Source organism: Capsicum annuum, chromosome 4 (assembly GCF_002878395.1).
Source record: "Capsicum annuum cultivar UCD-10X-F1 chromosome 4, UCD10Xv1.1, whole genome shotgun sequence".
Taxonomy (NCBI): Eukaryota; Viridiplantae; Streptophyta; class Magnoliopsida; order Solanales; family Solanaceae; genus Capsicum; species Capsicum annuum.
The window spans coordinates 186,765,366-186,791,566 of NC_061114.1; the positions used below are offsets into that span (position 1 = coordinate 186,765,366).

Sequence of the window (26,201 nt, forward strand, 5' to 3'; positions counted from 1 at the left end):
TATATATGTGTGTGTGTATATATATATATATATATATATATATATATTTCTTTTCAAGCTTTAAATATTTATTCTTAAAAATAAAACTTTCATCTTATTTAGCTTAATTTTTTTGTGTGTGCGCATTTCCATAATTATATCGTGTGTATTTTAAAATAAAACTTTCATCTTATTTAACTTTAATTTTTTTGCGTGTGTCTTCCCATGATTGTGCCATGTGTGTTTTAAAAAAATCTTACTACTTCTTTTTTAGTTTGAAATAAAAAGTTTCAACTTAAGTTTATTAAAGTAAAAGATGATTTGTTGTTTATGTCACTTCATTTAAATACATATCACTCATATAATATAGAATATTAAAATTCATTTTAATTGATATATAAAATATCAATTTTTAAGTGATTAAAAAAATATTTAATTTAAAATTTGTAATTCAACAATGGAGTCGACATTTTTATTATTTTTTAGAGAAATTAAAATATATAAATAAACATAATAATTATTCAAATAAATTTAACGTATAATATATTCATAAATAAAATATTTCCTAAATGTTTTTGAATCTCTAATATTTCTTGTTAAATTACTTATTTTGTTATAAATTTCATAAAATATTGATAATCTCATTTTTTGTTAAAAAAATTCATCATCAAAAAATGTGAAAAAGAATGACTCTCATTTTTTATTATTTAGTATCATTAATATTTGGAGAGTCAAATTATATTTTTTTTAAAAATAAATTTTCAAATATTTTTAGCTAAATATAAAAATATTTTTTATTTAATAATTAAGAATGTATTAAGTTAGAAAGGAATGTCAACATACTTTAGTAACTTGTCCATAATTTTATAAAAATACCTTATATTTTATTTAAAAAAATAAATTAATATATATATATATATATATATATATATATATATTGGAGGACAATTGTGTCTTATTCTAATTTTATCCCAAGGATAACTTAACATGGGATAATAATCCCATCATATCTATGGATAACTTAACCCGGGACTAATTATTAGTCCAGAATAAGTTATCCCAAATATTGACATCCAAAAAAGTGAAACAAATTTTTATCCCGGGATTATTTACATCCAAAATGCAAACCAAACGGCACCTTAGAGTTTTAATATGAGAATAATAACCCCAAATGTCCAAGGATGAAACTTTCATTGTTGTATTCTAACATCATACTTTGGAAAGAACTGAAATGTCAGATCATTGATGACATCAATGGTGGAAGATGATAACTATTTTGGCTTATAATTGGAACGACTCTAAGTCTCCCATATGAAATAATCAGTATATAACTTTTGTTATAATTTTAATTTTCTAATTTTATTAAGACTTAAATTTCTAAGGGTTATGTGTGATTGTTAAATTAAAATGGAGCATGATAACTTGTGAATCTGAGCTGATAATTTTATCAAACTGGAACCAACTCTTTGATTTAAAAGTAATTCAAATTAACTCTTCTGCCAATTCACCATAAATAAAAAAAGACAGTCTGATCAACTAAAGCTCCCGCTATGTGCAGGGTCCGGGGAAGGACCTCACCATAAGGATGTATTGCACGTAGCCTTACCTTGCATTTCTGCCAGAGGTTGTTTCCAAGGCTTGAATCCGTGACCTTCTGGTCACATGGCAACAACTTTACCAGTTATTCCAAGACTCCCCTTCTAATTCATCATAAATAGGCGTATTGAAATTATGAGGCACCAAACTTGGTATGATAAAAGACAAAAGAGAAAAGAGAAAAATGACACGTGCAACACACATATCCTAAACTAATAAAAATAAGTGTGTAAAGCAAATACAAACAGTGAAGAAGTCATGCTGAAAATAACGGAGAAGAGAACGATAGCAACAACAAATAATATGATAAGTAAAGCAAAGACAACAACATGCAATACTAAAATCGAAGAAAAACGAAAACCATAAATCATCTAGCAGGAAATATTAGCTTCGACCTAAACTGATGATGTTACAAAAGAACTTTGATTTACAATAATAAGCCAGAACTTCTCTATTAAACCTTTTATTGTTGATGAGAAATGGATACTTTGGGAGTTTGAGAAAAAGAGCAAGTAATGTGAACGTATTATCGCGTCAAAGTAGCTACACTGCAACATAAACAGTAAACAATGTAGTCATCATAACTTGCTCTAATTTGAGAAATTTGTTATCTGCACCACCAAGCTGAGAGTAGTGAAGTGATTACAGGGTATAAACACTTCCATCAGTTTTTCTCTTCAGCAGCGTAGAGCTTTTTGATCTCCTCAACGTCATCATAACTACCAAGAAATATAGGAGAACGTTCGTGTATCTTCTCTGGAACTAGGTCGAGCGCCTGCATAATAATAATACCATGAGAGTCAAACTCTGATAATAAAACGAAAGGCTTCTTGTACTTTATACTGTGACCGGTAGACAGAATTATCTGAAATCATACGCGCTGCTTCCCAGTAAATGCTTGGCCTCCTGCTTGTTCCATCAGAAATGACATGGGAAATACTTCGTAGAGAACCCTGTTTCATATATTTTATTTCCAATGCTTCAGAAAGTTGTTGCTAAGGAAGTACTTCAGTGACTGAAAATATGTGCATAACTTACCTCAGTTTTCCGTTGGGACTTTTCTTATCTCCAGGGTACAAGAAGATGCCTCCGTAGAGTAATGTACGATGAACATCAGCAACCATACTGCGAATGAGAGTCCATATTCGACTAAGTTGATTAACAATATGTTCATTCACTCTTGTGTTAGCAAATCCAAAGACATAGACAAATCACAACAACAGAAAAAAAGGATTGAAACCGAAGCAATATCAGGCCCTATATCGCTTTACAATAAGGCACTAAACTCTTTGTACATAATGGTCAAAATAAAAGGATTAGTAAGAAACCCAACAAGGTACCTCCATTTAACCCTACCTGGAGATGTAATATGAACCTATTAACATTTGAATATTTCAACCACAGTTTGTTTATAAGAGTTCTAAGATCGTCAAGTAGATGATTCCTAAAATTGGTAGTTATCAATTGAAAATGACTGGAGATGAATACATATTACGTTAAAAAGTACAGGAAGCTTGATATCTAGTATTACCCAATGCCCGAACAACAACAACAACATACCAGGTGAAATCCTGTGGGGTCTGGGGAGGGTCGAGCGTACGCAGACCTTACTACTACCTCATGGAGGTAGAGTTTGTTTCTGAGAGACGCTCGCCTCAAGTGCAACAATGTTGCCCCATGCCCAGAAAAGTAATAAACATAGATCCAAAATCACACGTTTACTCAGCAGAGCTCATCTTCAACCAGCTTTTATGTATGTAGAGAGTTTCAACTTTACGGTACATTTCAAATTTCTTTCATGAAGTTGGCATTACTGCTTAGTATGTTGAAAATCTGTCATGATTATGGATTTTGATTGTAGGTTGGCGAATTATTGGATCATACAAGATACAACAACATCATAAACCGAGCGATCCACACACCTAGAGAAATTTCAGTTACCTTCCAATATATCTCAAAGATTTTGGAGAAGAACCATCAGTGGGGTACTTGCAGCTCTGCACATATCTGAAATTAAAAGAATGGTAGGACATTATGAACATAGGAAACAAGCTTAGTAGCTCTTGTTTTCTATTATGCATACTTGGTTGTTGGACCATCCCAGTTCTTGGCATTTCCTTCATTTACTGAATAGATCTTCCCTTTCTTAGGAATCTTCAAGTAAAAGCAAAATGAAAATCATGTTAACTGGAAATCTAATAGGAAATATGTCAAAGAAATTACAAAATATATGTATATAAAAAACAAAAAAAGGAAAAGTGTGGTTGGTGTTTGAAGAGGTAGAATTTTACTAAATTCAGACAAGCTCCAGGCTCTATTGAATCTGAGGTAAACTTAGAGCTCAAAAAGGACATAGAGCACCAGATATGCTAAACCAATTTTATGTTAGACCATCTGTATTTCTAACTAATGGGCACTGAAAGATGATTATGTTGTTCACAAACCATTCAAGTATTCAGCAACCCGAGAGAAGCCAGTAGACTATTTAAAACACACAAGACTAATAAAGATTTAAGGTATCTTGACAGCATTTTCTAAACTTGCCTAAAAATTGATTAGGATATTTTTATCATCCAAAAGCTGTCCTTTATGAACAATATCAACTTTATGTTCTAAGACAATCTTGAGTAATGAAGATGTGATCAAGATTATGAGTCAACAAGAAGTTATATGTTCTACGGCAATATAAGGAGCTAAAGAATGGCAGTACCTTGATGTCAGGATGAGTTAGGATGAACTCGCCAAGAGAGGGATCAAGGGTAAAACCATTAACTCCAGATCCAGTGCTCAAAACTAGCTGCAAATAACGGAGCTCGGAAAATCTTATTACTTGTATTTCCAACTCATCATTGTCTTAAAATAATTCAGATCATTATATTATTTTGTTCGTTGCCCATGTAAAATTTCAAAATACTTCAAAGAATATTAAACTTAAATGTGAGTCACATACCGTACAAGAACTTCCATACATGCAGTAACCGGCGGCTAACATGTTCATCCCAGGTTGCAAGACATCTTCTAGATTTGGTTCATGACCCTCTTTAATCATGCAAATCCCAAAGATCTACATAAACGAGACGTATTATTCATTGTTACGTGAAAAAGGATAGATTAGTAGATTGCCAAGTAACAACAATATAAATATTGCTCAAACTAGAATTATACCGTTCCAATAGAAACACCACAATCGATGTTCGAGGAACCATCCAGAGGATCAAAAACTACACAGTATCTGTCGTCAGAATTGCATCAATGGATTAGTTCTCAAAACATAATGACAAATGTCAAACTACAGAGATCAAACAATAGCACTCACTTTCCACGCTTAGCTGGCTCCACAAATGTAGCCTCTTCGTCTTCTTCGGAGACAAGAATGCACTACATGATTTGACATCTCTTAGATTAACATCACTACATATTTTTGCAGAGTGTACTAATAGAATGAGTTCCTCAAGTCTTACTGTTCGGCCACTGCTAACCAGAGCCTTGATAAACACTTCATTTGAGAGTACATCCAGCTTCTTTTGATCTTCTCCCTACAATTAGAAATCCAAGACAGAGTAATTCCAAAGTTGAAACGATTGAAAGATTTAATTCTATAAGGGCAGCATCTTCATGAACTTGCCTGCACATTTGTCTCACCAGCAAGTCCTAGTAGTTTGGCCAGACCTGCCTGGAAAGATGTATCGATGTGTAAATGTATTAAACATAAGAGTAAATGGCACAACAAAGAAAGGTAGAATAAATGTGCAGTACACAAAAACAGATTCATTCTACTGAAGCTTTCTCTGCCTTCTACATTTTTGTACAACGAAAACTTTTTTAAAAATAGCTACTTAGCTCTATCCGTCAGTACCTACAGTCAACTTTAGTTTCTTGCGCTATGACTTCACTAATCTGTTTTCCCAGCCAAAAATAATACTCCATAGAGACTAGAGGAGGAAGAGTTGATACTCTTCAGTCTTCCCAGTTGGAAATAAATGAACTACAGAAAGGTTTAGGCTTTTTAGAATAAATTTGATGCATACTTCCAAATAGTGTTACCAGAAATTCCAGTTCAAACTGCAGAATAAATTAGATTTTTCTCATTTTTGTTATGAATGCCCCATTGGAGTCAACCTGATGTATGAAAATATAGCTATTCTGGTCAAAGACATAAACTTAACCTGAAAAACCAGGTACCCATGAATGAATGATAAACCAAAATTAATCGAGATAATTCCTTGAGTGATCATTCAAGTATGAAAATAACCTACCAAAAGTCACTATTATGCTCTTTTATCCACAAAATCAGTAAACTCTGTAGCTTTTTCATTCAGATAAGTAAAAGGCACCACAAATGTTGTGGTTGGCATGTCATATCATATTAAACACATATTTTGATAACAAGACTTTCGACTCATTTAGCCCATGTCCGTTACTCTTACCAATCTGAGTCCCAGACTCGTAAAAAAGAAAAACATAAGTGTCACCTTTTTCTTTTATAATCCTGATATCTAAGTCAATTTGCGCACACCTCAACTATCAATTCTACATGATACATACTAACTCCCACCAATATATGGTGGCTTGGTAATGTTGTCAACCAAGGCTTAAACAAATGTGAAGAAATGATCACTTAGTATATTTGAACCTAAGACATAATCCTCAACCCACTCGGTCGACTGCGACCTTTTTCAACCAATTGGATTAAGAACCATCCAAAAGTGCCACCCTCTTCAACCATCACCCAAGAACCACACACATTGGAAAAATAAGAAAAATACTACCCCACAAGCAAAATTCAAAAACGCCATCTTTCTCAACAACAACAACCATGTCAAAACCACACAAAACAGAGAAACTAATACAATCATGAATCAACCACCCCAAAAGCAAAAAAAAAAAATATATCAATTGATACCTTATTAACGGCACTGCAAACGAACTTGCAGCCAAGGACAATGTGACTGAGCAAGATACTGAAATCACCACGTGATTCAGGATGTTTGGTTTGTTCATTCAACACAAACCTTGTTATGGTCATCAAATCTGTCCGGTGTGCATCCGCTGCGTGATCCATCTCTACCCTCTTCTTGATTTTCCCACAACTCAATCTATGTTATATTATACGTAAGAAATTGGCATGCTGGCCTTAATGCTGATATATAGTACTAACTACAAACTGAGATGTGGGGGTGGGGTTGGGGGGTGGGGGAGGGGGAGGGGCTATCTGATCTGATGTCAGATGAAGTGTAAGATGACACGTGGAAAGAGGAGAGTGATGCATGGGATTAGTGGTTGGCACTAAGATAATGCATGATCCAAATTGTCCTTATGCTAATTACTAAGTTTCTGTTCTTTTCGAAACTGATTGCTTACTATTTTTGTTCTCTTTCTTTAACTGTTTTGTTCCTATCTCCCACTGCTATCTGATTTGGCTCTTTGATCATTATCGACGTCACATATTTCGTGGATTTCAAGAGACGTATCCTTATATTTTACTCTACTACATTTAAGAAAAAACAGATTTAGATATTATTCAGTTTTGCTTCTTAAAAGTTGTGATGTGCTCTGTGATGTCTGAGTTAGGATGTGCTTTAGCCTCTGTAAGTAGTGGTGATGTGAATTGTGATTCATTAGAATTCAATATTTTTAAGTGATGAGGTCTATATTTATGAACAAAAATTTGATAAAATCGTAATAAATATGCACTCATTACTTTCAAATATAATGAATTAAATGTTAAGTATCATAAAAATGGACTTCGTAGAACTTATATGCTGGATCTACCTCTAACTTTAAGGGGTGGTATGATAAGAGGGACAAGAGATAATAATAATTTTGAGATAAAATATAAAATTATTTTATCACATAACTTAATTAGAAGTATTAATTAATAATTATTTCATTATATGATGGTAGAACTAGTTCCACATAATATCTCATTCATAAGATAACTTTGTCCTATAAATATTTTTTGGAATGCTAGTTTTCACCCAAATAAATACTCTCTACCAATGAAGGCTTAAAACAATAAAAAGAAATTACTAGTAATTTAATTTTTTTGTCTAAACTAGAATTTGCCTCTTGATATTTCATGATTTTCAAAACTTCATTAATTGTCATATATTATTATTTTATAAGATGTTGATTCTATACTAAAAGTCAAATCCCCATTTGTTAGAACTACGCGATTAAACAAAAACGTATTACGTACTACTTATATATTTTTCTTCCAGTGGATATTTTATTGCTGGCCATTGAGGATAGCGAAAGATGGACTTACTTTTTGCCACCACACATGTCCACATAGCTAGACCCCAAGAATCACTTGCAATATGTTTAAACAAACGTTTTCTAATATAACAGCGAGAGAAAATAGGTACTAATAAATTAAAAATTCTAAAATTTCATTAATATATCTAAGCAGGAGTAATTGGTATTAGAGAGTAGAAGTCCATGATTTGAATTTTGAAGTTGTTTTGGCCAAATTTTAGCTAGTAGATTAATTCATATAAAAGATAAAGAATTAAAAAGTTTTTTTTTTTTTTAACTAGGTGCTCGATATTTATATTGAGTCTCGACTAATTTAAAATATATGTACGTTTCATATTTTTTTGTTCAAAGTTCAAACATAAAAGTATACATCAGAGGTGGAGTATATACATCCCAGTATCATCGTCTTTGGTGATTGTTTTGGAAAGTTGGAAATGAAACTTTTAGGCATTTACGGGGTATTAACTAATCAGCATCTATGTTTATGCAATGTAATTAAATTAATTGTAATTTGTACAATTTAAAATCTGTTCAACTGCGACAAATACGAAAGTCGTGTTGACATTACCTGCCAGCTCCCTAAAATCCCCAAGAAGTCGGCAGATTTCATTATTTTTTGGGTTCACATAATTAGGCATTATTTGAATTCTCAAATACTTCGATAACACTATGATACCTTATTGTGTGCTGATGCAATACATTGTTGGCTAGATAATTGTGCATGGTTAACTAACGTCCAAATAAAGGTAAACATAAACTCCCTCCGATTCATTTTAATTGTCGGTTTATTAAAAAAATAGTAACTGATCGAAAATACCCCGTATTTATGCTAATTGATGTTCTTTTGAAATTGATTAGCTGTTCTCTTTCTTAACTATGTTGTTTCCATCTACCTAAGGAGTACCATATACAAACTTTTTACTTTGAACATATAATGAATCATATCATAAGTGATTGACATTAGACTTTCAACAACATACTCAGTGATACCCACAAGTGGGGTTTGCAACCTTACCCCTAGTCTAAGAGGTTTTCAATAGAACGTCGACAAGGAAAGCATATCGAACAAGTAGGAAAAAAAAATACAGTAAAATAAAGTATGATTTTACAACAGTAGTTTTGGTTTCCTCCATTTTAATTAAGCTGGGGAATATGTTTATCTAAGAAAGCCTGAGCCAAATTACTGAAGCTTGTACTAACTTTGCCAGCAGCTGCATAACTCTTGATTGCATCAATTACTTCTGGCTTCAAGATCTCTTCCTTGTTTGATGCATCGCATAGATAATACAAAGCTCCTAGAGCATAATTTACCTGCCCAGTTTGAAGTTTATTTGTGTGAAATCCATGCACATACATCCATATACGTGTTCAAAATACGAATATGTAAACACAAAATGAAGCCCACCGGAATTCAACATATCTATATCTATATCTATAATATAATAATAATAATAATAATAATATAATAATATATTAAAAGTGTGAAAGCCTTAGAAATGTCATTTGAAATTTTTGCCCTTCACTAGAAGTGTTTGATTTAGACAAAATCGTCTTTTTACTATTTTTTTTCTAATATTTAAGATTTGAAAATTAATTAAATATATTTATGGTAAACTTTTTCTTATTAGAAGTCATCAGAATTAATGACAACTAACATTATTTGCATTAGTTTAAAAATTCTAAATTAAATGAATTTGATTTTTAGATGATTTAAAAAGTCTATAATTCTACATCTACATCTACATCTACAATATATTAAGTCCATTAACCACTCGAAGCTTATAGATGGTAAAATATATGAGCTTACAATAAAATAGTATATGTTTTGAATTTTTTGCACTTCATTAAAAACCTTCGTAATAGATGAAATCGTTTAGTTTTAAATAATCAAAAGTTATACGTGTGAGGCACGTGCAACTACACTAGTACTATATAAACATATAACTTAAATTTAGCTCCCTCCTGCTCCCTAGATCCGCCCCAGCGTGTGACTGTTGCTCTATGTGCATATGCAAGCAGACACCATTTTTGATTGTTCAGATTAATATGAGAAGAGCAACATTTTCTGTAATTGCTAAAAAGAGGATGTCCCTGCGTGATTTACATTAGACCTTGAGAAGTAAAACTGACCACCAAAGTGTGAACCAGTTTGAGACTGAGGAACAACATTAGTAAGATTGAAAGTTTTCCTGTCCAAAAACAGATGATTTCAGAATGAGGAAACAATATCATTTTTATTCGGGATGCAACCGAAGTAACAGAAGTCTGTAGGATGCCAAAAATTAAAAAACTGACCAAGTTCTATAAGAGGTGATATGTCTGACGCCTGGTGATACAAGTATGATCGTGATTGTGGACCAATACGTAAAGACTCGAGCTCGGGTGTCTGCCCAACCAATGGAACAAGCTTTGAAGTCTAGAGAACAAGTCCCAACACTTCAAAGTCGTCTAATATGCATACTCGAAGGCCGCCCCTTTGTCTTGGTTCATTAAGGGCATTATAACCATTTTGTAATAAGTTATAACCTAGACTATAAATAGAATATATTAGATCTTTTGTTCACAACTTAGATGATATTTTGAGAGCTCTTTGAGAGTATTCATGCAAGTGTGGATATCACTTGTGACAAGTGTGGAATCACTTGTGTTGGTTGCTTGTTTTGAAACGTTGGTTGCTTGGGGATTCCATTCCCTTGAGGTCACCGTAAGAACTTGATGTTATTTGTATGAATTCTTGGGTCTTAGTGTTCAATATACACTTTGGTTCATAGTGTTTGTGCATTGTGTGTCAAGTTATCTATCATTCTATCTTATTATTGTTGTTGTGTTCATTCTTGGTTTTGGGTGTCCAAACCCGAGAACTTGTTGTGTCATTTTTGTTCTTGTTATTGTGTTGTAATCTTAGTTTATGGCTCGCTGATTATAGGTGTTGAACACCTTAGAATCTTGTTGTTATCGTGCTTATATTGTTATTGTGTAGTGAATCCGAGAGGGGTCACCAAAAGGGGTCCTCGGTTCTTCAAATCATGGACTGTTTTGGTGTGTGTTAGTGTCTTCCTTGTCGATATCGTATCATTTGGTATCAAAACATGGCTAGATCTTGTTCCTACAAGATCAATCTTGGGCTTGCTTGTTAGAAAACTAAAAAAAAAATTGTTGAAAAGCTGAAAGAAAAATAAAAAAAAGAAGCAAATTTGTCCATCTTGTTCTAGTTCTTGGCCGAAAAATTTCTTTTCTTGTCTAGATCTAGAAGTCATTTCTAGTGTTAGTTTCTTCATCACTAACACTCTTGAGTCTAGATCTAGATTTGGGCTTGAAATGTTGATGATGTTGTTGTGAACCAAATTGTGGCCGATTGTTGTTGCGGGTCTGAGACTTGAACGTGTATTGTGGGGATTGTGTTGTGGAATTTAAGTTTGAGAAGGTGTTGTTGTTGTTTGGGAGGTCCAACTTGAACCTTAGAATTTCAAGACTCAAAGTGTGTTCTTGGTGTTCTTCACCATTTTCAAATCTTGTTGAAGAAAAGTGGTTGTTTGATTTAGAAAGTGAAGAAAGAGAGTGTATTTTGTTGTTAGTCTTGAAAGACTTGTCCAAAGACTTTACATCCACTCAAAGACTTACAATCACCTTTTCAACCACTTTCCAACAAATTTCCATGATTTAAGAATCATGTTTTAGGGAAATGGTACAAGAAAGTCAAGTCTTCCATTTTTGAATTTGAAAATAGGATTTAGAGACTTGTTTTCCTTCTAAATCAATTCCCACCAATTCCAAATCACAAATTGTTCAAGACTTCTAATTTTGGAAAATAAAATGTGTTAAGACCGCAACCAATACGTGGCTGCCACGTCACGTTTTACTGCTCACACGACAAATTTAGGCTCAAATTTTTTATTTCTTAGTTTCTAATTATTGTTTCTATGTTGCATTTTGTTGATTATATTGCTAATTAACAAACTAGTAATTGTCTACTAGGTTGTAAATTAATTTTTGGGTCCGTTTATTCGTGTCTACGTTTCTTTGTGTGCTTTTATCTTTTTGAAATTCGTTGTAGTTTCTTGGTTGAAGTCCGTACGTATTTTCTTTGAGTTGTTTCAAAAGAGAATCTATTCCGACCTCGAGCCCCAATTGGTACCAAGTAATCTCCTTGGAGTATAAACGAGTTACCAACACTTGTGAGGCCAATTGAGAGGCATTTCAAAGTGGGAGAGCTTGAGAGCTTGTGAGGATGTTTTTTTTTCTAACATTAACTAGTTTGTTGTTTTTTGTGTTTTTGTTTTAGAATTTCTTTTGTTAGGAACTATGGCATTGGAAAAGGTGACCATGAACGATTTGATGACTGCCATAATGGATATGAAACATGATCTTAGTAGCCGAATGGAGAGAATGGAAAAAATAATGGACCGAGAGGAAGGAAGAATGAAAGGGACGGAAAGCTCTCTTTGCAAGGAGTTGGGTAACTTGATAGAGAATCCAAGCCTTCCAAGCCTTCCTAATCAAGTTCCTGTGAGTGGACATGCTACACATGAGTTACAAGGTAATCAAACTAACTCTTGCACTCTAGTGAATAGGCTAGTAGCCAACTAAGTGTGAATGGTAGTTTGTCTTGAGGTGAGCCAAATGTGCCTTCATTTGGTGATGATAATATACAACTTGAGATTGTGGATACACTAGTTGATCCATCTAGTGTTGAGGCCATTGTGGCAAGTGATAGTACATTGTCTTATGGAAGTCATGAAGACCGACTTGTGTGTGAAAATAGTGATGTTGAACATGTTGGCCAATTGACTATGGATGACCCTCTAGTTGTTTTTGTTGTAGACCATGCTAGCATAGAGGGGATATATGATTGTACTAGTGGTAGTATTGGGAAAAGGAAATGCATCCTAAACCCATGTCCATGGACACTCCACCCATTTGATCCCGGTGATCATTTGAAGTACGCTGATGAGGATGTCTTTTGGAATGACTTGAATGTACATGGGATTTATGGCCTTCCTATCTCGGCTTTCAAGCCTACTTGTTGTTCCAAGAAAAGTCTATATTTTCCACTTGATGAGCAACTCTTGTTCCTTGTTTCTTGTCACACTTATGTGGATAGACTAGTTGACTCTTTCTTGGGAGGGTATTCAGGTAAGAGGGATGTTTGGGTGTATGTGAAGTTTGAGCCACCTTGGCAAGATGTTACGATTGATTACACTAATCCTAACCCTCATACCTTGAGGAACTTGTGTTTGCTTGTCCTTCCTATTGTTTTGCAAGGTTCGGATTCGAGGTCGAATCCTTTTTCAAGAAGGGGAGGACAATGCAAGTTCGTGATTGTGGACCAATACGTAAAGACTCGAGCTCAGGTGGCTGCCCAACCAATGGAACAAGCTTTGAAGTGTAGAGAACAAGTCCCAACACTCCAAAGCCGTCCAATATGCACGCTCGAAGGCCGCCCCTTTGTCTTGGTTCATTAAGGGCATTATAGTCATTTTGTAATAAGTTATAACCTAGACTATAAATAGAACATATTAGGTCTTTTGTTCACAACTTAGATGATATTTTGAGAGCTCTTTGAGAGTGTTCATACAAGTGTGGATATCACTTGTGACAAGTGTGGAATCACTTGTGTTGGTTGCTTGTTTTGAAACATTGGTTGCTTGGGGATTCCGTTCCCTTGAGGTCACCGTAAGAACTTGATGTTATTTGTATGAATTCTTGGGTCTTAGTGTTCAATATACACTTTGGTCCATAGTGTTTGTGCATTGTGTGTCAAGTTATCTATCATTCTATCTTATTATTGTTGCTGTGTTCATTCTCGGTTTTGGGTGTCCAAACTCGAGACCTTGTTGTGTCATTTTTGTTCTTGTTATTGTGTTGTAATCTTAGTTTGTGGCTCGCTGATTATAGGTGTTGAACACCGTAGAATCTTGTTGTTATCGTGCTTGTATTGTTATTGTGTAGTGAATCCGAGAGGGGTCACCACCAAAAGGGGTCCTCGGTTCTTCAAATCATGGACTGTTTTGGTGTGAGTTAGTGTCTTCCTTGTCGATATCGTATCACCTGGAAAATTCTTATCAAAGTTATCGACAAGATTGACGAATCAATGGTACTCAGAAGTTCAATTAACACTGGTTACTTTCGAGCTTCTCACTATGTATGCCTTCTTAACGAGAGAACAGCAAGCACTCAATAACCAAGAAGACCACAAAATGTTTGTTTACGTCCTTACCGTGTTCCTAACAGGACTTGACAAACACTGGATGACGAGAGCGATACCATCATTTTGAGTGACCAGAGCAGCATTTGCTGGATCTGCAAGTACAAATGCTTCCTGAGTTAATTTTCTGAAGTAGATTACAGGAAGTCTACTGTTATTTGAAGCAGAACCAACAAAACTAGTTCCAAATTATGGAATCAACATACATTCCCAAAGCTTTGATCTTACCAGCACAAGCATTACAGATTCCTCCAATCCCAAATTCCACAAGCTTCTCACTGGGCTCAGTTAAACAGTCGAGAAAAAGTTCTATAACATTAAGCTGTTTAGTATTACAAGACATGTTGAGGCAGCCAGAAGAGGAAAAAGATGATTGAATAACAAAATTAAGCTACTCATCAGAAGGTTCTTGACCTGGCGCAAAAAGGTAAAATTGAAAGGATCATATGCAAAGTTTGCCAAATTAGCAACAATCTTCTCTTTTGTCTCTGTAATAAGAAGAATGTATCAAACCAAATAGATGACAAAACAAGACGTGAAAGATGAAAGCAGATTGTAGTAATCAATGGGCCACTACTCTATATGCTATAATCTTGACAAGCATGAATTAATTTTCCACTTAACAGCCACAAAAATATTAGACTAACAGACTCTACTAGTTAGCATAACTGATTTGTCTGTGAGTGGCTAATGAGAGGACACACATCTTAGTAATTAGGCAGTTATTCCCATACAAAATATAATTTTTTTAGGGGACAAATGTAAGTCGTGTTGCCACACTAACAGATATCTGTTGATCAGAGGAACAGTTACTTTTCGCTCAACATCTTGCTTGAAAACTCAAAACCCACAATAAATCGCCCTAAATTACAAATATGAATGCAGCTTCCTAGTGACATGACAGTATTAATAAAACCTTGTTCTTATGTTAATATAAACATTATTGTAAGCTGGAAACACCTATGCACTCCCTGATAAAAATAACACACTCGACTAAACAAGAAGGTCAATATGATATTCTGATGGTACATTTTGTCTCATTTCAGTGATCCAAGTTCGGTAGATGCTGAGCAAATCAGTTGAATAAATCTCTAAGAATACCTTCAGCAGATGCATTCTGAAACTGAGTCACCAATTCCTGAAACAAGAATCAAAGAACTGATTGGGCAGACAAGCAAACAAGATCTATGCTAATAAAGGAATTGTTATGCACAACTTTTTACTTAGTATCAACAAAAAGTTTTGCAGTTCCAGTTTTCATTCTTTCATAGCATCAGCCATCACGCAATCAATATGATGAGTTGCAGGATTAACCTGAAGGTACTGCACCCTCGGAGTCCCATATTTGCCGGTGCGCTCTTCTTGCCTTTGGCTATTTGTAAACATGTAAACTGCAATAAGGGAAATGGAACATATACAAATTAAACAGTTTTAACATTTAACGACAATACAGAGACCAAGATTACAGTAACCATATAATTATGCATCATTCAAGTAGGATACTGTACTACATATAAAGTCTCATTTGCTGTTAGTTGGAGCAACAAAAACGAGCTAAGAGAAACTCCTGTACAAAAGAGCAATTATATTTCCTTGTACTAATAAGATCATTCTTCTTTTTTCTCAACCGTTGCCACAACTGAAAATCCCTGTCAGTGCTGCACCCTAGACTCCTCTTAACCAGTCCCAAAAGAACCTTCCTTTATCATAGTCCCGAATCCTCCACTTTCTGTTCCAGTTTGCATATGAATTCAGATACAGAAACTATGATAAACTGGAGATTTCTCCAACAACAAATTCTCGCTCAACCAATACTAATCAACTATGGCGCAATCTCATACTAGCTATAGGTTGACTACAAAATCTTCTAAATGCGTTCCTCTCTAGTCAGGTCTATTTCATTCAATTACTGTATAATTTTTCCTAAACCATAAATTAGGGATTCTTTATATCCCAAACTTCTCCCCTACAAGTTAACTAGTTTAACCACAAATTCACAACTATTTTTCTCTTGCTTCTGCAGTATTCATTTCTAAATGGTTACTACAAGTTGATGAAACTTTTCCTTTCAAACAAAAAAAAAAACAATAATAATAACTTAAAGCCAAAAAGGAAGGAAAACTTTGATACTTTCAGCATATTCAAGATCACCCCAATGTCACAACCCTTTTTTACCAAAAAAGGTTATTAATTTTTAAGTTTAAAAGCATTTTTATTATTAAGTGACAAAAGAAAAATGTGTTTCAAAAAGGATTTTAGAACTTAAAATCAGATTCGCCACTTGGCATAAATCTGGTGTGCCAAGTCACCTTTAGAAATCCTTTTTCAATTCCGATTAAGAAATTCTGTTGACCGAGGGGAAGGTGTTAGACATCCCTCGGTACCGTGGTTCAATCACAGTCGTTTCGTGGTGTATATAGGCTAGTATGACACTATGAAATGTATAAACCAACAAAACACATCAAGGAAACAAACAACCAAACAATCAAAATTCCAAAAAATAGTGTCTAGTCCAATTAATACAGTCCCAAAATAAAAAGGTACTAAAATGTAAGTCTACACTAACCTACACTAATCCCGAACTATGCGCTACCCGATGACTCTGGTCTTGATTACAAACCTCCTTCGAAGACATAATCAAATCATTTTTCAGTGAATAAATACAATTTTTCTCGAGTCATTTCCCGACAAATGAATACAACTTCAATTCCATGCAATAAAATAAAAAACCATTCACAAATACATTCAAACATTCAACAATCCATAATTCCTACTTTTGCCCACCCAACCTGCCATTTGCCTATCAATTTTGACCTATCATGATACTATCGTGTTCAACAAAATCAACGCATATCCCAAATTAAACAACCATCAATGAATCAAAACAAAACCAACATTCTCTTTTTATCAATTTTGAATTCCCACCCCAAATAACTGATTTTAATTATTAAATGAGATACCATTTCATCACCAATCCATAACCAAGGAACCAACAACAAATCAAAACAAGCAACTATTCATCACCAACAAAGATCAACCAACACATAATTTTCAATTCAATGCATCAAATGTAATAAATACTGAAATAAAAAGAGGAAAAGGGTAGAGTTGTACCTCAATTTGGAGCTTTCGAAATCCAATATTACTTGAATGAAAAGACGGAATCCACAACCAAAAACCTCAATTCGAACTTCAATACGAATCCCAAATCGACAACTTCGACCCCAACTTCGTTTTGCCCAAACCCAATTATTTTCTCTATCTCCCTTATTTCATTGTTTCTCTCGTGTATGTCAATCTCCCCTTTCCGATTTCTGTGTGTCTGTATTGTATTCTGCGCAGCTCTCTCTGAGAGGGTGTGAAGCTGTATTTAAAGCTGTGTGAGTATCGGTGCATGTGAGTGTATCGGTGAGGATGAGAAAAAAAAAACACGGTGTGGGGCTAGGTAGGGGGGTACGTGGGATTTGGGGGGTTGAGGAATGTGTAAAATTTGATAGGAATTTTGTTAAGAACTGATTATTTTTGTCTTTTATGAAACAACTAGTATAATGATGTATGAATAATATTAAAAATTATTTTTAATTATTTTATATTAAAATATTTTATTTAAGCATGATAAGTCATATTTTTTAAAAAAAAATTAACTATCACATTATTTCTCAATGAAATATAAAAAAAATAAAACACTACACTACCCCCTACTCCACCTTCATTTCCACACTACTCAAGGTTTTAAAAATAAAAGTAAAAACTATCCCTTCACGCATCTACCTCCCTCACCTCACCCTTCTCCACCCAATCCCACGCCTCTAACCAAATACCCTTCTCCACCCAATCCCACGCCTCTAACCAAATATATATAAAGAAAATAATTATATAATTATAAAAATAAATTTATATTTCATATTTTTTTAATTATATTATTCATTATTTTTAAAAATTAAATTGTTAATATCTCCTTCCTTCATCTCCCACCTCCGACCTCCCCTCCCCCTTCCACCAAACACAGCTTTTATAAGATAAAAATAAAAACTTTTTTCTAACCCCCCTCCCCACAAGCCTCCACCCCCACCCACTCCAATTCCCTACCTCTGACTAAATCTTTATAGAAAAATAATTATGTAATTATAATAAAAAGATTATGTTTCATATTTTTCTTTATTATTATTCACAATATAAAGATATTAGATTGTTAATATCCTTAATCGCCCACCCCCATCCCCCCTCCCCGTCAAACCTACTATATCAAATTTTTAAATGTTTGAATTTATGTTTGAATTTAGATTGGATTGGATTAAACAAATAAGATACGATGTTTTTAATTTATCCCATTTGCTTTCTGATAAGCAATTATATCTATATTAATTAGCTTCTGCTCCTGTATCTATCGTAGGCGTATAATATCTACTGTAATATCCTTCTACTACTATCTTCATTAATACATATATTTTCATTTTATGTTAAGGCTCTTTTTAAGAATAATTTTTCTTTATTATATGTTAACCATTAGTAGGGGGTGCAGATAACTAACTTGTGAAATAGATCTGTTATATGTATATTGGATCTATTTTTCTTTGTGCGTGGATATTTCTTAACTTTTCTATATATTTTTATTTTAAGTCTATTTGTGTTAGTTTTATCGATATTCATATCTTGGGGGTGATAACTATACAATTAGATTATCTTTCGTAAATTTTTCTAATAATATTATTTCATTCATATTTTGTCTCCAATATTTTAAATATTCGTAGTCTATCATTTTATCCTGTAGTAATTGCAGAATTACAGATTTCTGTATAATCATTTATCCTAATTGTACTGTAATGTATATCTAAATCTAGATTTTCAATGTTATTTATTATCTTGTGTTGTTCTTCTCGTAGCGAGTTTTTTAAATTACATAAACTATCACTTGTACTTTTTTCTAAATTTTCTAAGGTTTCTTCTATCCATATTAATTTTTCTTTTAAATTCTCCATTATTTTCCTAATTCGGTTTCTATAATTAATTTCTTCATTTAGATTATCTTGATTTTCTCTAGTTTTTCTAATATATTCTAACATCTCTTAATCTGAATAATATCCATCTGGGTAATTATCCAGGTATAACTGTGCTATTCAATTTATTGTTTCAATTTCATAGTCTAATACTTTTTCTAATATTATTTTCTTAATATCTATAATTTCTATATCTCTAAGTATATATAAGATTAAGACTGTAAGATTATCTATCATTTAAAATTGACTAAATATTTTATTATAATATTTTGTAGTTGTTTGTTTTAGTCTTAGTAGTTCTTGCATATTTTCATTAAGAAATTCTATATATTTTATATTTTTTGTTTCCATGTATTTGTCTAAATTTACTTTCATCTATTTTTCTATTAACTGTATGTTTCTCATATCTTTTTCCCCAAATTATAGATATATGTAATTTATCATGGTAAGTATTTGTAAGAGTAGTTAGGTAGGTATGGTATGTAATTTATTCTAGTCATATAATATTTACCAAATGCTTTTTCTAATATGATTTTTCTTATATCTACTACTTTTATATCCTTAAGTGCATACAAAATAAGTATTCTAAATTTATCTACCATTATATCAGATAAATAATTATTCATTTTCATAAAATTGTTATTTTCAAAATATTCCCTTCAATCATGTACATAACCAAATATGGTCATCTTAGATTACTATATACTAGATTCTTCTTAAATAACATGTTCTTCGATCACTATTAGCATGGTAGTCTGGATATTTTTCCCTTAAACAGCGCCTCTACTCTGGTTACTCCCCACCACGGCTTCTTGCCTCATTGATTTCACCTTTAGGATGGCATAGTTCTTAGGAATTTTTCTCCTTTTCCACTTTGCTAATAAACTTCTTAACATATTATTCTTCGAATAATTCTACTATAAAGTAACTAACATGAATTTATTTTATCATACCATGATTGTTGGGAATTATGAATTTAGCTATTCATAATCATAAATAAATATACCTATTCGGGTAGGTTTGATATTTCTAAGGTTGGTTCCTCCGTAGCTTTTTTCATTGAAATATACCTGTTTTTTAATAACTAAGCAAAATATTTGTTATGGACAAGAGAGAGTATCTGTGCTTCAACTCATGAAGGCTTGCTTTGCAATGCCTTCGGTTCATCTTATTTATAGATTAAATCTTTACAAGAGTATTCACGTTTCTAAAATTAGTCTACAAAAAAGTCTTCTAATAAGACAAAAATTATTAATGACTAGAATAATAGTCAAAAAGCCTAAAGCCTAAAAGTTTAGCCTATACAAAAGTTTTCAATATTTTACGTAAAGTAAATTGTGAAAGTTTACATGTCGCTTTCACAATTTAATAGCTTGTCTTCTATTATTACTCCGTTGATATCTTCTTGTTGTCGTATCTGTTGTTTTTCCATATCTCCATTATTGCTTCTTATCTTGTATCTTCCAGCTGACATTCTTATCTACTTGGTTGATTTTTCCTCTATTCTAGCTGAACTTCTGGGATATCATTATCTCCTTCATTACATTTTGAACATTTATGATCTAGATATTTATGTCCAATTGTTTTGCAATATCTGGTTAATAATTCTTCTGAAATAAATTTTTCTCTGATAGCTCTGGCGATAGGTTCTGTCTCTGGTTTGAGTAACGTCAGAATCCATTGCCTAATAGTTTTCATATCTATTTCTCGTAATTCCTTTGAATTTGAATATATTAGTACATGATTTCTTGAATAATAACTCCATATGGGATTTTGGTTGCAGTATGTGTTCGCTAGCTCTTGCAAAATTGTAGATAGTCCGATAATCCTCTTATTCGCATAAAATTTTGGTATCTCAATTCTAGGTATTTCTGGTTGTGGAATAATATCTTGTGGTATAATCATGTCTCGTGTCATTCCTATCTTTACAACTTGTATGGGTTTTTTAACTTCATCATATAATATCTCTGTTGGTGCCGTGTAAATTTTTATAAAAAATAGGGTACCTTTGGTTATTCTTTTAAAAATGCTAAATGCTTCATATATTTTCGGTATAGTGGATATCTCATTTCCGTTAGAGGTACATACAGTACTAAGTAGTCCATATTTATAGCAAGCTTTAACTAGACTTGGTTTGGTTTTAGGTAAAGCAATTAGCTTATTATATCCGATCAATTTTTGGGTTATATAGTTTATATCTGGTTCTTGGATGTTTATAACTCTGGGGTTAGTATTTAAAAAGGTTTGTACATTGTAGATATTTTCTATATATGTCCGGGCTGTGTAGTTATAAGTCTTTTTTGTCTTGGTTTAAACTATCTCGGTATGTGGTAATTTGTGGGGGTATAAACATGGGATCTTTTGATGTATTTGGTATATATGGTTTATCAAATAGCTTGTTTAGGTTAATATTTGTGTTTTTTTCTAATTCCTTTGCTTGTACCTGCAGAAGTAGATTGATAAACGTTATGAGTTTTATGGAGTGTCCCATCATCTCTTTCTAGCTCTGGAACTTTAATGTCTTCCGATTGACATAGCTCTGCACACTGCTGAGTTAGCTGATTTTGTAGCTATAGACTTCAGTTTAACTTCATTAGTCTTTAACTTTTTTATTTCATTACCCATGCTGTCCACTTTCATTGAAAGCGTAGTTAGGGTGTTGAATATTTTTTCTAGAGTATCCTCTTCTATTATATCAGTCTGTGTAGCTTTGTCTTGATATGTAATCTGCAATAACATTTTTGTTAGTACTAATTACTTCAATTATAAATGTGAAATTTAATATATTCAAGACTAGTCTCCGAATCTCTTTTGTTGTAACTGAATTTTGTATTTTCTTTGTTAACCACCAGCGTACCTGTGTATTATCTGTTCGTACAATAAACTTGTTATATACAATATATGGCTCAAATGCTAACAAACATTTATATAATGAACATAATTCTTTCCTATTTATTTTCCATTTTATTTCTGTTTCATTGAACATACCTGAGTAGTATCTACAATGGTGTTCTAATTTTTCTGCTTCATATCGGTATTTAAGTACTCCTCCATAACTACATTTACTAGCATCTGCTTCTACTATATATATAAATTTTCTATTTTCCTCTGGAAATTGTAGTTTTGGTAATTCTTTACAAAGTAATTTTATTTTCTAAACTTGTTTTTTATCTTCTTTATTATAGTTATATTCTACATCCTTTTTTAATTGTTTTTGTAGTGGTTTTAAAGTTTCTTCTAATTTTGGAATATATTCCCTTACTTGGTTTACTAATCCTAAGAATGATTGTAATTTCTTTTTTGTATCTAATTCTTTTTTCGAATTTATTATTTTTTGTACTATATGTTGTTGCATTTTTACTCCACTCTTATCTATTTGTATTCCTAAAAATTCTATCTGATTTTTCATAATTTCAGCTTTCTTTTCACTTAGACTTATTCCCGATTTTTCTATTATATCTGTAAATTGTCCTAATACTTTTAAATGTTCTTCTTTAGTTTTTGTATATAATAATATATCATCTATGTATACTATACAATTAGATAATTGTTTAAAATAACTATCCATAAAATGTTGATATCTACCTGGTGCATTTTTATATCCAAATGGTAATACGTTCCATTCATAAAATCCTTGTGGTACCGTAAATGCGGTTAATTCTTTAGATTCTTCTTCTAACTTTAAATGGTAAAATCCTAATTTACAATTGAATTTACTAAAATAATTATATCTCTGTATTTGTCTTATTTTTAATATTTTATTTGGTATTGGATAATTATATGTCATAGTCTTTGCATTTAAATTTCTATAGTCAATAATCATTCTACTTTTTCCTCTTTTTTTGTTCACTATGTTTATTTACTATAAATGCTGGACCATTATGTTTAGTATTACTTTTTTGTATATATTGTTTTTCTAATAATTCATCTATATGCATTTTCAATTCTTTTAAATCGTTAAAATTATATGTTAATGGTTTTTGGGTTATTATGCTATTTTTATCTATTAATTCAATTTTTTTAGTAGTTTTATGTTTTTCCTATCCTTTTAATGGATCTTCACTATATAATTGTTCTAATTTTTTCTTAATTATTTCTATCTTATTTATTGAAAATATAGTTATTTCTGTTTTATTTATCGAGAATACAACTAGTACTATTGTATCTTCAGTATTTTTTATATTTTCTAACTTTTGTGTAATTTTTTCGCTTCCTTTTCTCCAATCAGTTTTCTTTCTTATTTTATTATTAACTCTTTTTGCTCTTACTTTCTGTTTACATGGTATTGTAAACCACCAATCTGTTCTAGTTATTATATGTGGGTATAATTTATCTAAAAACGGCATTCCTAAAAGTATATCTTTTGATGTTAGTTCATAATTATAAATTTCTTCTATTGTTAATATCTTATCCCATACTTGTATTTTTACATTCCTAGCTTTATAAGTAATTAAGCTTCCTTCGTTATTAAATCTTTTAACTATTATTGGTGTTTTTAATTTATCCCATTTGCTTTCTGGTAAGCAATTATATCTACATAAATTAGCTTCTGCTCCTGTATCTATCATAGGTGTATAATAGCTACTGTAATATCCTTTTACTACTATCTTCATTACTACATATATTTTCATTTTATGTTAGGACTCTTCTTAAAAATAATTTCTCTTTGTTATATGTTAAGGTTAATTGTGTATGTTCTATATTATATGGTTTTACTTGTTCTAGCCATTTTATTCCTAATATTATGTCTGCTTTTCTGCATTTCTTCTTTTACTTCAAATTCTATTTTTATTTTTCTAATTCCTATTATTATTTCTTTTTCTGCTATATTTTTACTATTTATTAAACTTCTTGGTAGATCTGGGCATATATCATTATCAATTTTTATTTCTTCATTTTTTACTAGATATTTTGCTATATAATTTTCTTCTTGTCCTGTATTTAAGAGTATTAAATATTCTTTTTCATTTACCTTTCATGTTATGTAATATTGGTTTAAATTATTTGTTGAATTTATTTCATAACTTGTTCTTTTTTATGAGCTTGATGATTCTGTTTTTTCATAAGCTATTCTTTTCATTGTACTTATTCTATCATTTATTATTTCTAAATTTTCTTCTATATCTATGTCCCTATAGCTATAATCATTATAATCTATTATTTTTACAATTTGTTCGAATGGACTTTCTATTCGTATTTTGTTAATCTTATTTTTTCCTGTTATTTTGTGTTTTGTTGTTAATACATATAAATTTTTGCATCTTGCTGTAAATATTTTACTTCCTAGGTTAATTCAATTTCTGATATTTTTCAATATAATACTAATAATTTATCTATATTTTTATCTGTTACCGCTACTGAATAATTTGCACTTATTATGAATTTAAATTTTTGGTATATTAAATTTCCTTTTATGGCAGTTATTATGTTTTTTTCTATAAGTTTTATAATTCTATCATCTGCTAAATATAATTCTATTGGTGTATCTATTGCTTCTCTAAAACATGCTTTTATTAATATCTCTGTACCTCCAAGGTGTACATATTTTATTGGGTTTCTACTTTTTATATCATTTATCTCTTTATTAATTATTCTTTTTGTTACTAGTGGTATACTAGCTTTACCTTTTACATATCTACAATCTATTACATGTTCCTTTTGGCATACTACATAATATTCTTCTTTTTTCCTAGTAAACATATTTTTTATTGTTGGTATTTTAAATATTTTTTCTACACTTAAGTCCAATTCTTTTCCTTTTATTTAATCAAATATGTTACTGTCAAATATTATTTTTTGGTTTGTTCCTTCATCATTTAAATATTCTTCCTTTGTTATTATTTTTATATCTTCTTCAGTCATTTGATTCATCTATTTCACTATCTATTTCATTATCTTTTTCATTTTCTGAAATTTCATATATACTATCCTCACTTTCTAATTCATAATCTATATAATCTATCTGCATATATTCTGTATTTTCTATTTTTATTTCTGATATTTGTTTATTTTTTGGATTTTTAGGTAATTTACAATCTCTAGCTAAATGTCCTAATTTTTCACAATTATAATAAGTACATTCTTTTATAGATTTCTTTTTTTCTATATGGTCTTTTGTATTTATAATTTTTTACATAATATCTTTTTCTTGGTTTCTTGTATTTATATTTTGATTTTTTATATTTCTTATATTACTTATGTCTTTTTCTTTTCTTATAATATCTTTCTTCACATCCGAATTAGGGTGCAATTTTATTTTTGCAACATGCTAAATTTCTTTTCAATATTTTTTCCATTTTTAATTCTTCTCTATATTTTTCACATAAGTATCTATACCATTGTTGTAAAAATTTTATTCTTGCTCCTAGAGTATCTACTATTTTTGCTTCTTCCCAACTCTTTATTATCTTTGAACTAAATGGTTCGGGTAATTTATTAAAATATAATTTTCTTATTTCTTTACTTTCTTCTATATTATATGCTCCTTTATAATAATATTCTTTAAATGCGCAAGTATATTCATCTATATAACACTTATTACATATTGCTAATTTTAACATTAAATTCCTATTTGTATCTTTTTCTTCTTCTATTGTTGTCATATTGTCAAATTCATCTGTCAAATTCATCTTTTATAGCTGTTTCATATTTTTTTAATAATTCTATAAGTGTTAGTTTAGTTGTTGTTGATGATGTTCCTTCTGTAAGTTTGTTAGTTCTTAATATCTTCTTGCTATTTTTAGTTAAATTTGAAAACCATAATTTCACTATTCCTATTAGTGTTCTTTCTATATATTCTAGTGCATCTGTTATGTTTATATTATTATCTAATAATTGTTTTGTCATAAATCCTATCCATAATTGTATTATTTTTTCTGTATCTATTACACAGTGTAAGTCTAAAAAGTTATAATTTTTATTAACTATTTGTTTTGGTGTCCATTTGTCATATTCATTCTTTAGATTATATCTTTTAAACTTATTCTTATAATATGTAGATTTTCTTATTTCTGATGTTCTAGGTATTATATTTTCATCTTCTTTTTTATCAAGAGTATTTATTTCTCTGTTGATATTTTCTAAGTTTTCTTCATTAATTACTTCTTGTTTTTCATTGATTTCTAAATTTTTTGTATTTGTTAATATTTCTGTATATGTTTCACTAT

The 26,201-nt window shown here is 31.4% G+C and overlaps 2 protein-coding genes across 3 annotated transcripts; both read right to left on the reverse strand.

The window, feature by feature from the left end:
- Positions 1-1,861: 1,861 nt before the first annotated feature.
- Positions 1,862-6,835, reverse strand: LOC107867663 (fructose-1,6-bisphosphatase, cytosolic). Its single transcript, XM_016714005.2, has 12 exons — positions 6,479-6,835; positions 5,201-5,248; positions 5,037-5,111; positions 4,892-4,953; positions 4,741-4,807; positions 4,526-4,639; positions 4,286-4,372; positions 3,659-3,729; positions 3,517-3,582; positions 2,614-2,700; positions 2,453-2,528; positions 1,862-2,350 (listed from the first exon to the last, which is right to left on the reverse strand). Exons 1-12 carry the CDS (start codon positions 6,635-6,637, stop codon positions 2,240-2,242), a joined length of 1,023 nt encoding a protein of 340 aa, XP_016569491.1. The 5' UTR covers positions 6,638-6,835; the 3' UTR covers positions 1,862-2,239.
- Positions 6,836-8,741: 1,906 nt separating this feature from the next.
- On the reverse strand, positions 8,742-17,675 carry LOC107867664 (armadillo repeat-containing protein 7). 2 transcript variants are annotated; one of them, XM_016714007.2, is made up of 7 exons: positions 17,153-17,675; positions 15,353-15,429; positions 15,140-15,176; positions 14,453-14,526; positions 14,267-14,360; positions 14,051-14,133; positions 8,742-9,144 (listed from the first exon to the last, which is right to left on the reverse strand). In XM_016714007.2, the coding sequence occupies exons 2-7, from the start codon at positions 15,422-15,424 to the stop codon at positions 8,968-8,970; spliced, it is 537 nt and encodes a 178-aa protein (XP_016569493.1). In that variant the 5' UTR covers positions 15,425-15,429; positions 17,153-17,675; the 3' UTR covers positions 8,742-8,967. The 2 variants fall into 2 exon arrangements, with proteins under 2 accessions (XP_016569493.1, XP_016569492.1); XM_016714006.2 differs by lacking the exon at positions 17,153-17,675 and having other exon boundaries at positions 15,353-15,449.
- Between the last annotated feature and the right edge of the window lie 8,526 nt (positions 17,676-26,201).

Bases quoted from the DNA above. Each gene is read 5' to 3' on its own strand.
- LOC107867663 (XM_016714005.2), bottom strand. From the start codon at position 6,637: ATGGATCACGCAGCGGATGCACACCGGACAGATTTGATGACCATAACA. The intron at 5,249-6,478 runs GTATCAATTGAT...ACATCTTTCCAG, and splicing joins TTTGCAGTGCCGTTAATAAG to GCAGGTCTGGCCAAACTACT. The intron at 2,351-2,452 runs GTATGATTTCAG...ATTATTATGCAG, and splicing joins CATTTACTGGGAAGCAGCGC to GCGCTCGACCTAGTTCCAGA.
- LOC107867664 (XM_016714007.2), bottom strand. From the start codon at position 15,424: ATGTTTACAAATAGCCAAAGGCAAGAAGAGCGCACCGGCAAATATGGG. The intron at 15,177-15,352 runs GTTAATCCTGCA...TTCTTGTTTCAG, and splicing joins CGAGGGTGCAGTACCTTCAG to GAATTGGTGACTCAGTTTCA. The intron at 14,527-15,139 runs GTATTCTTAGAG...TTCTTATTACAG, and splicing joins TCAGAATGCATCTGCTGAAG to AGACAAAAGAGAAGATTGTT.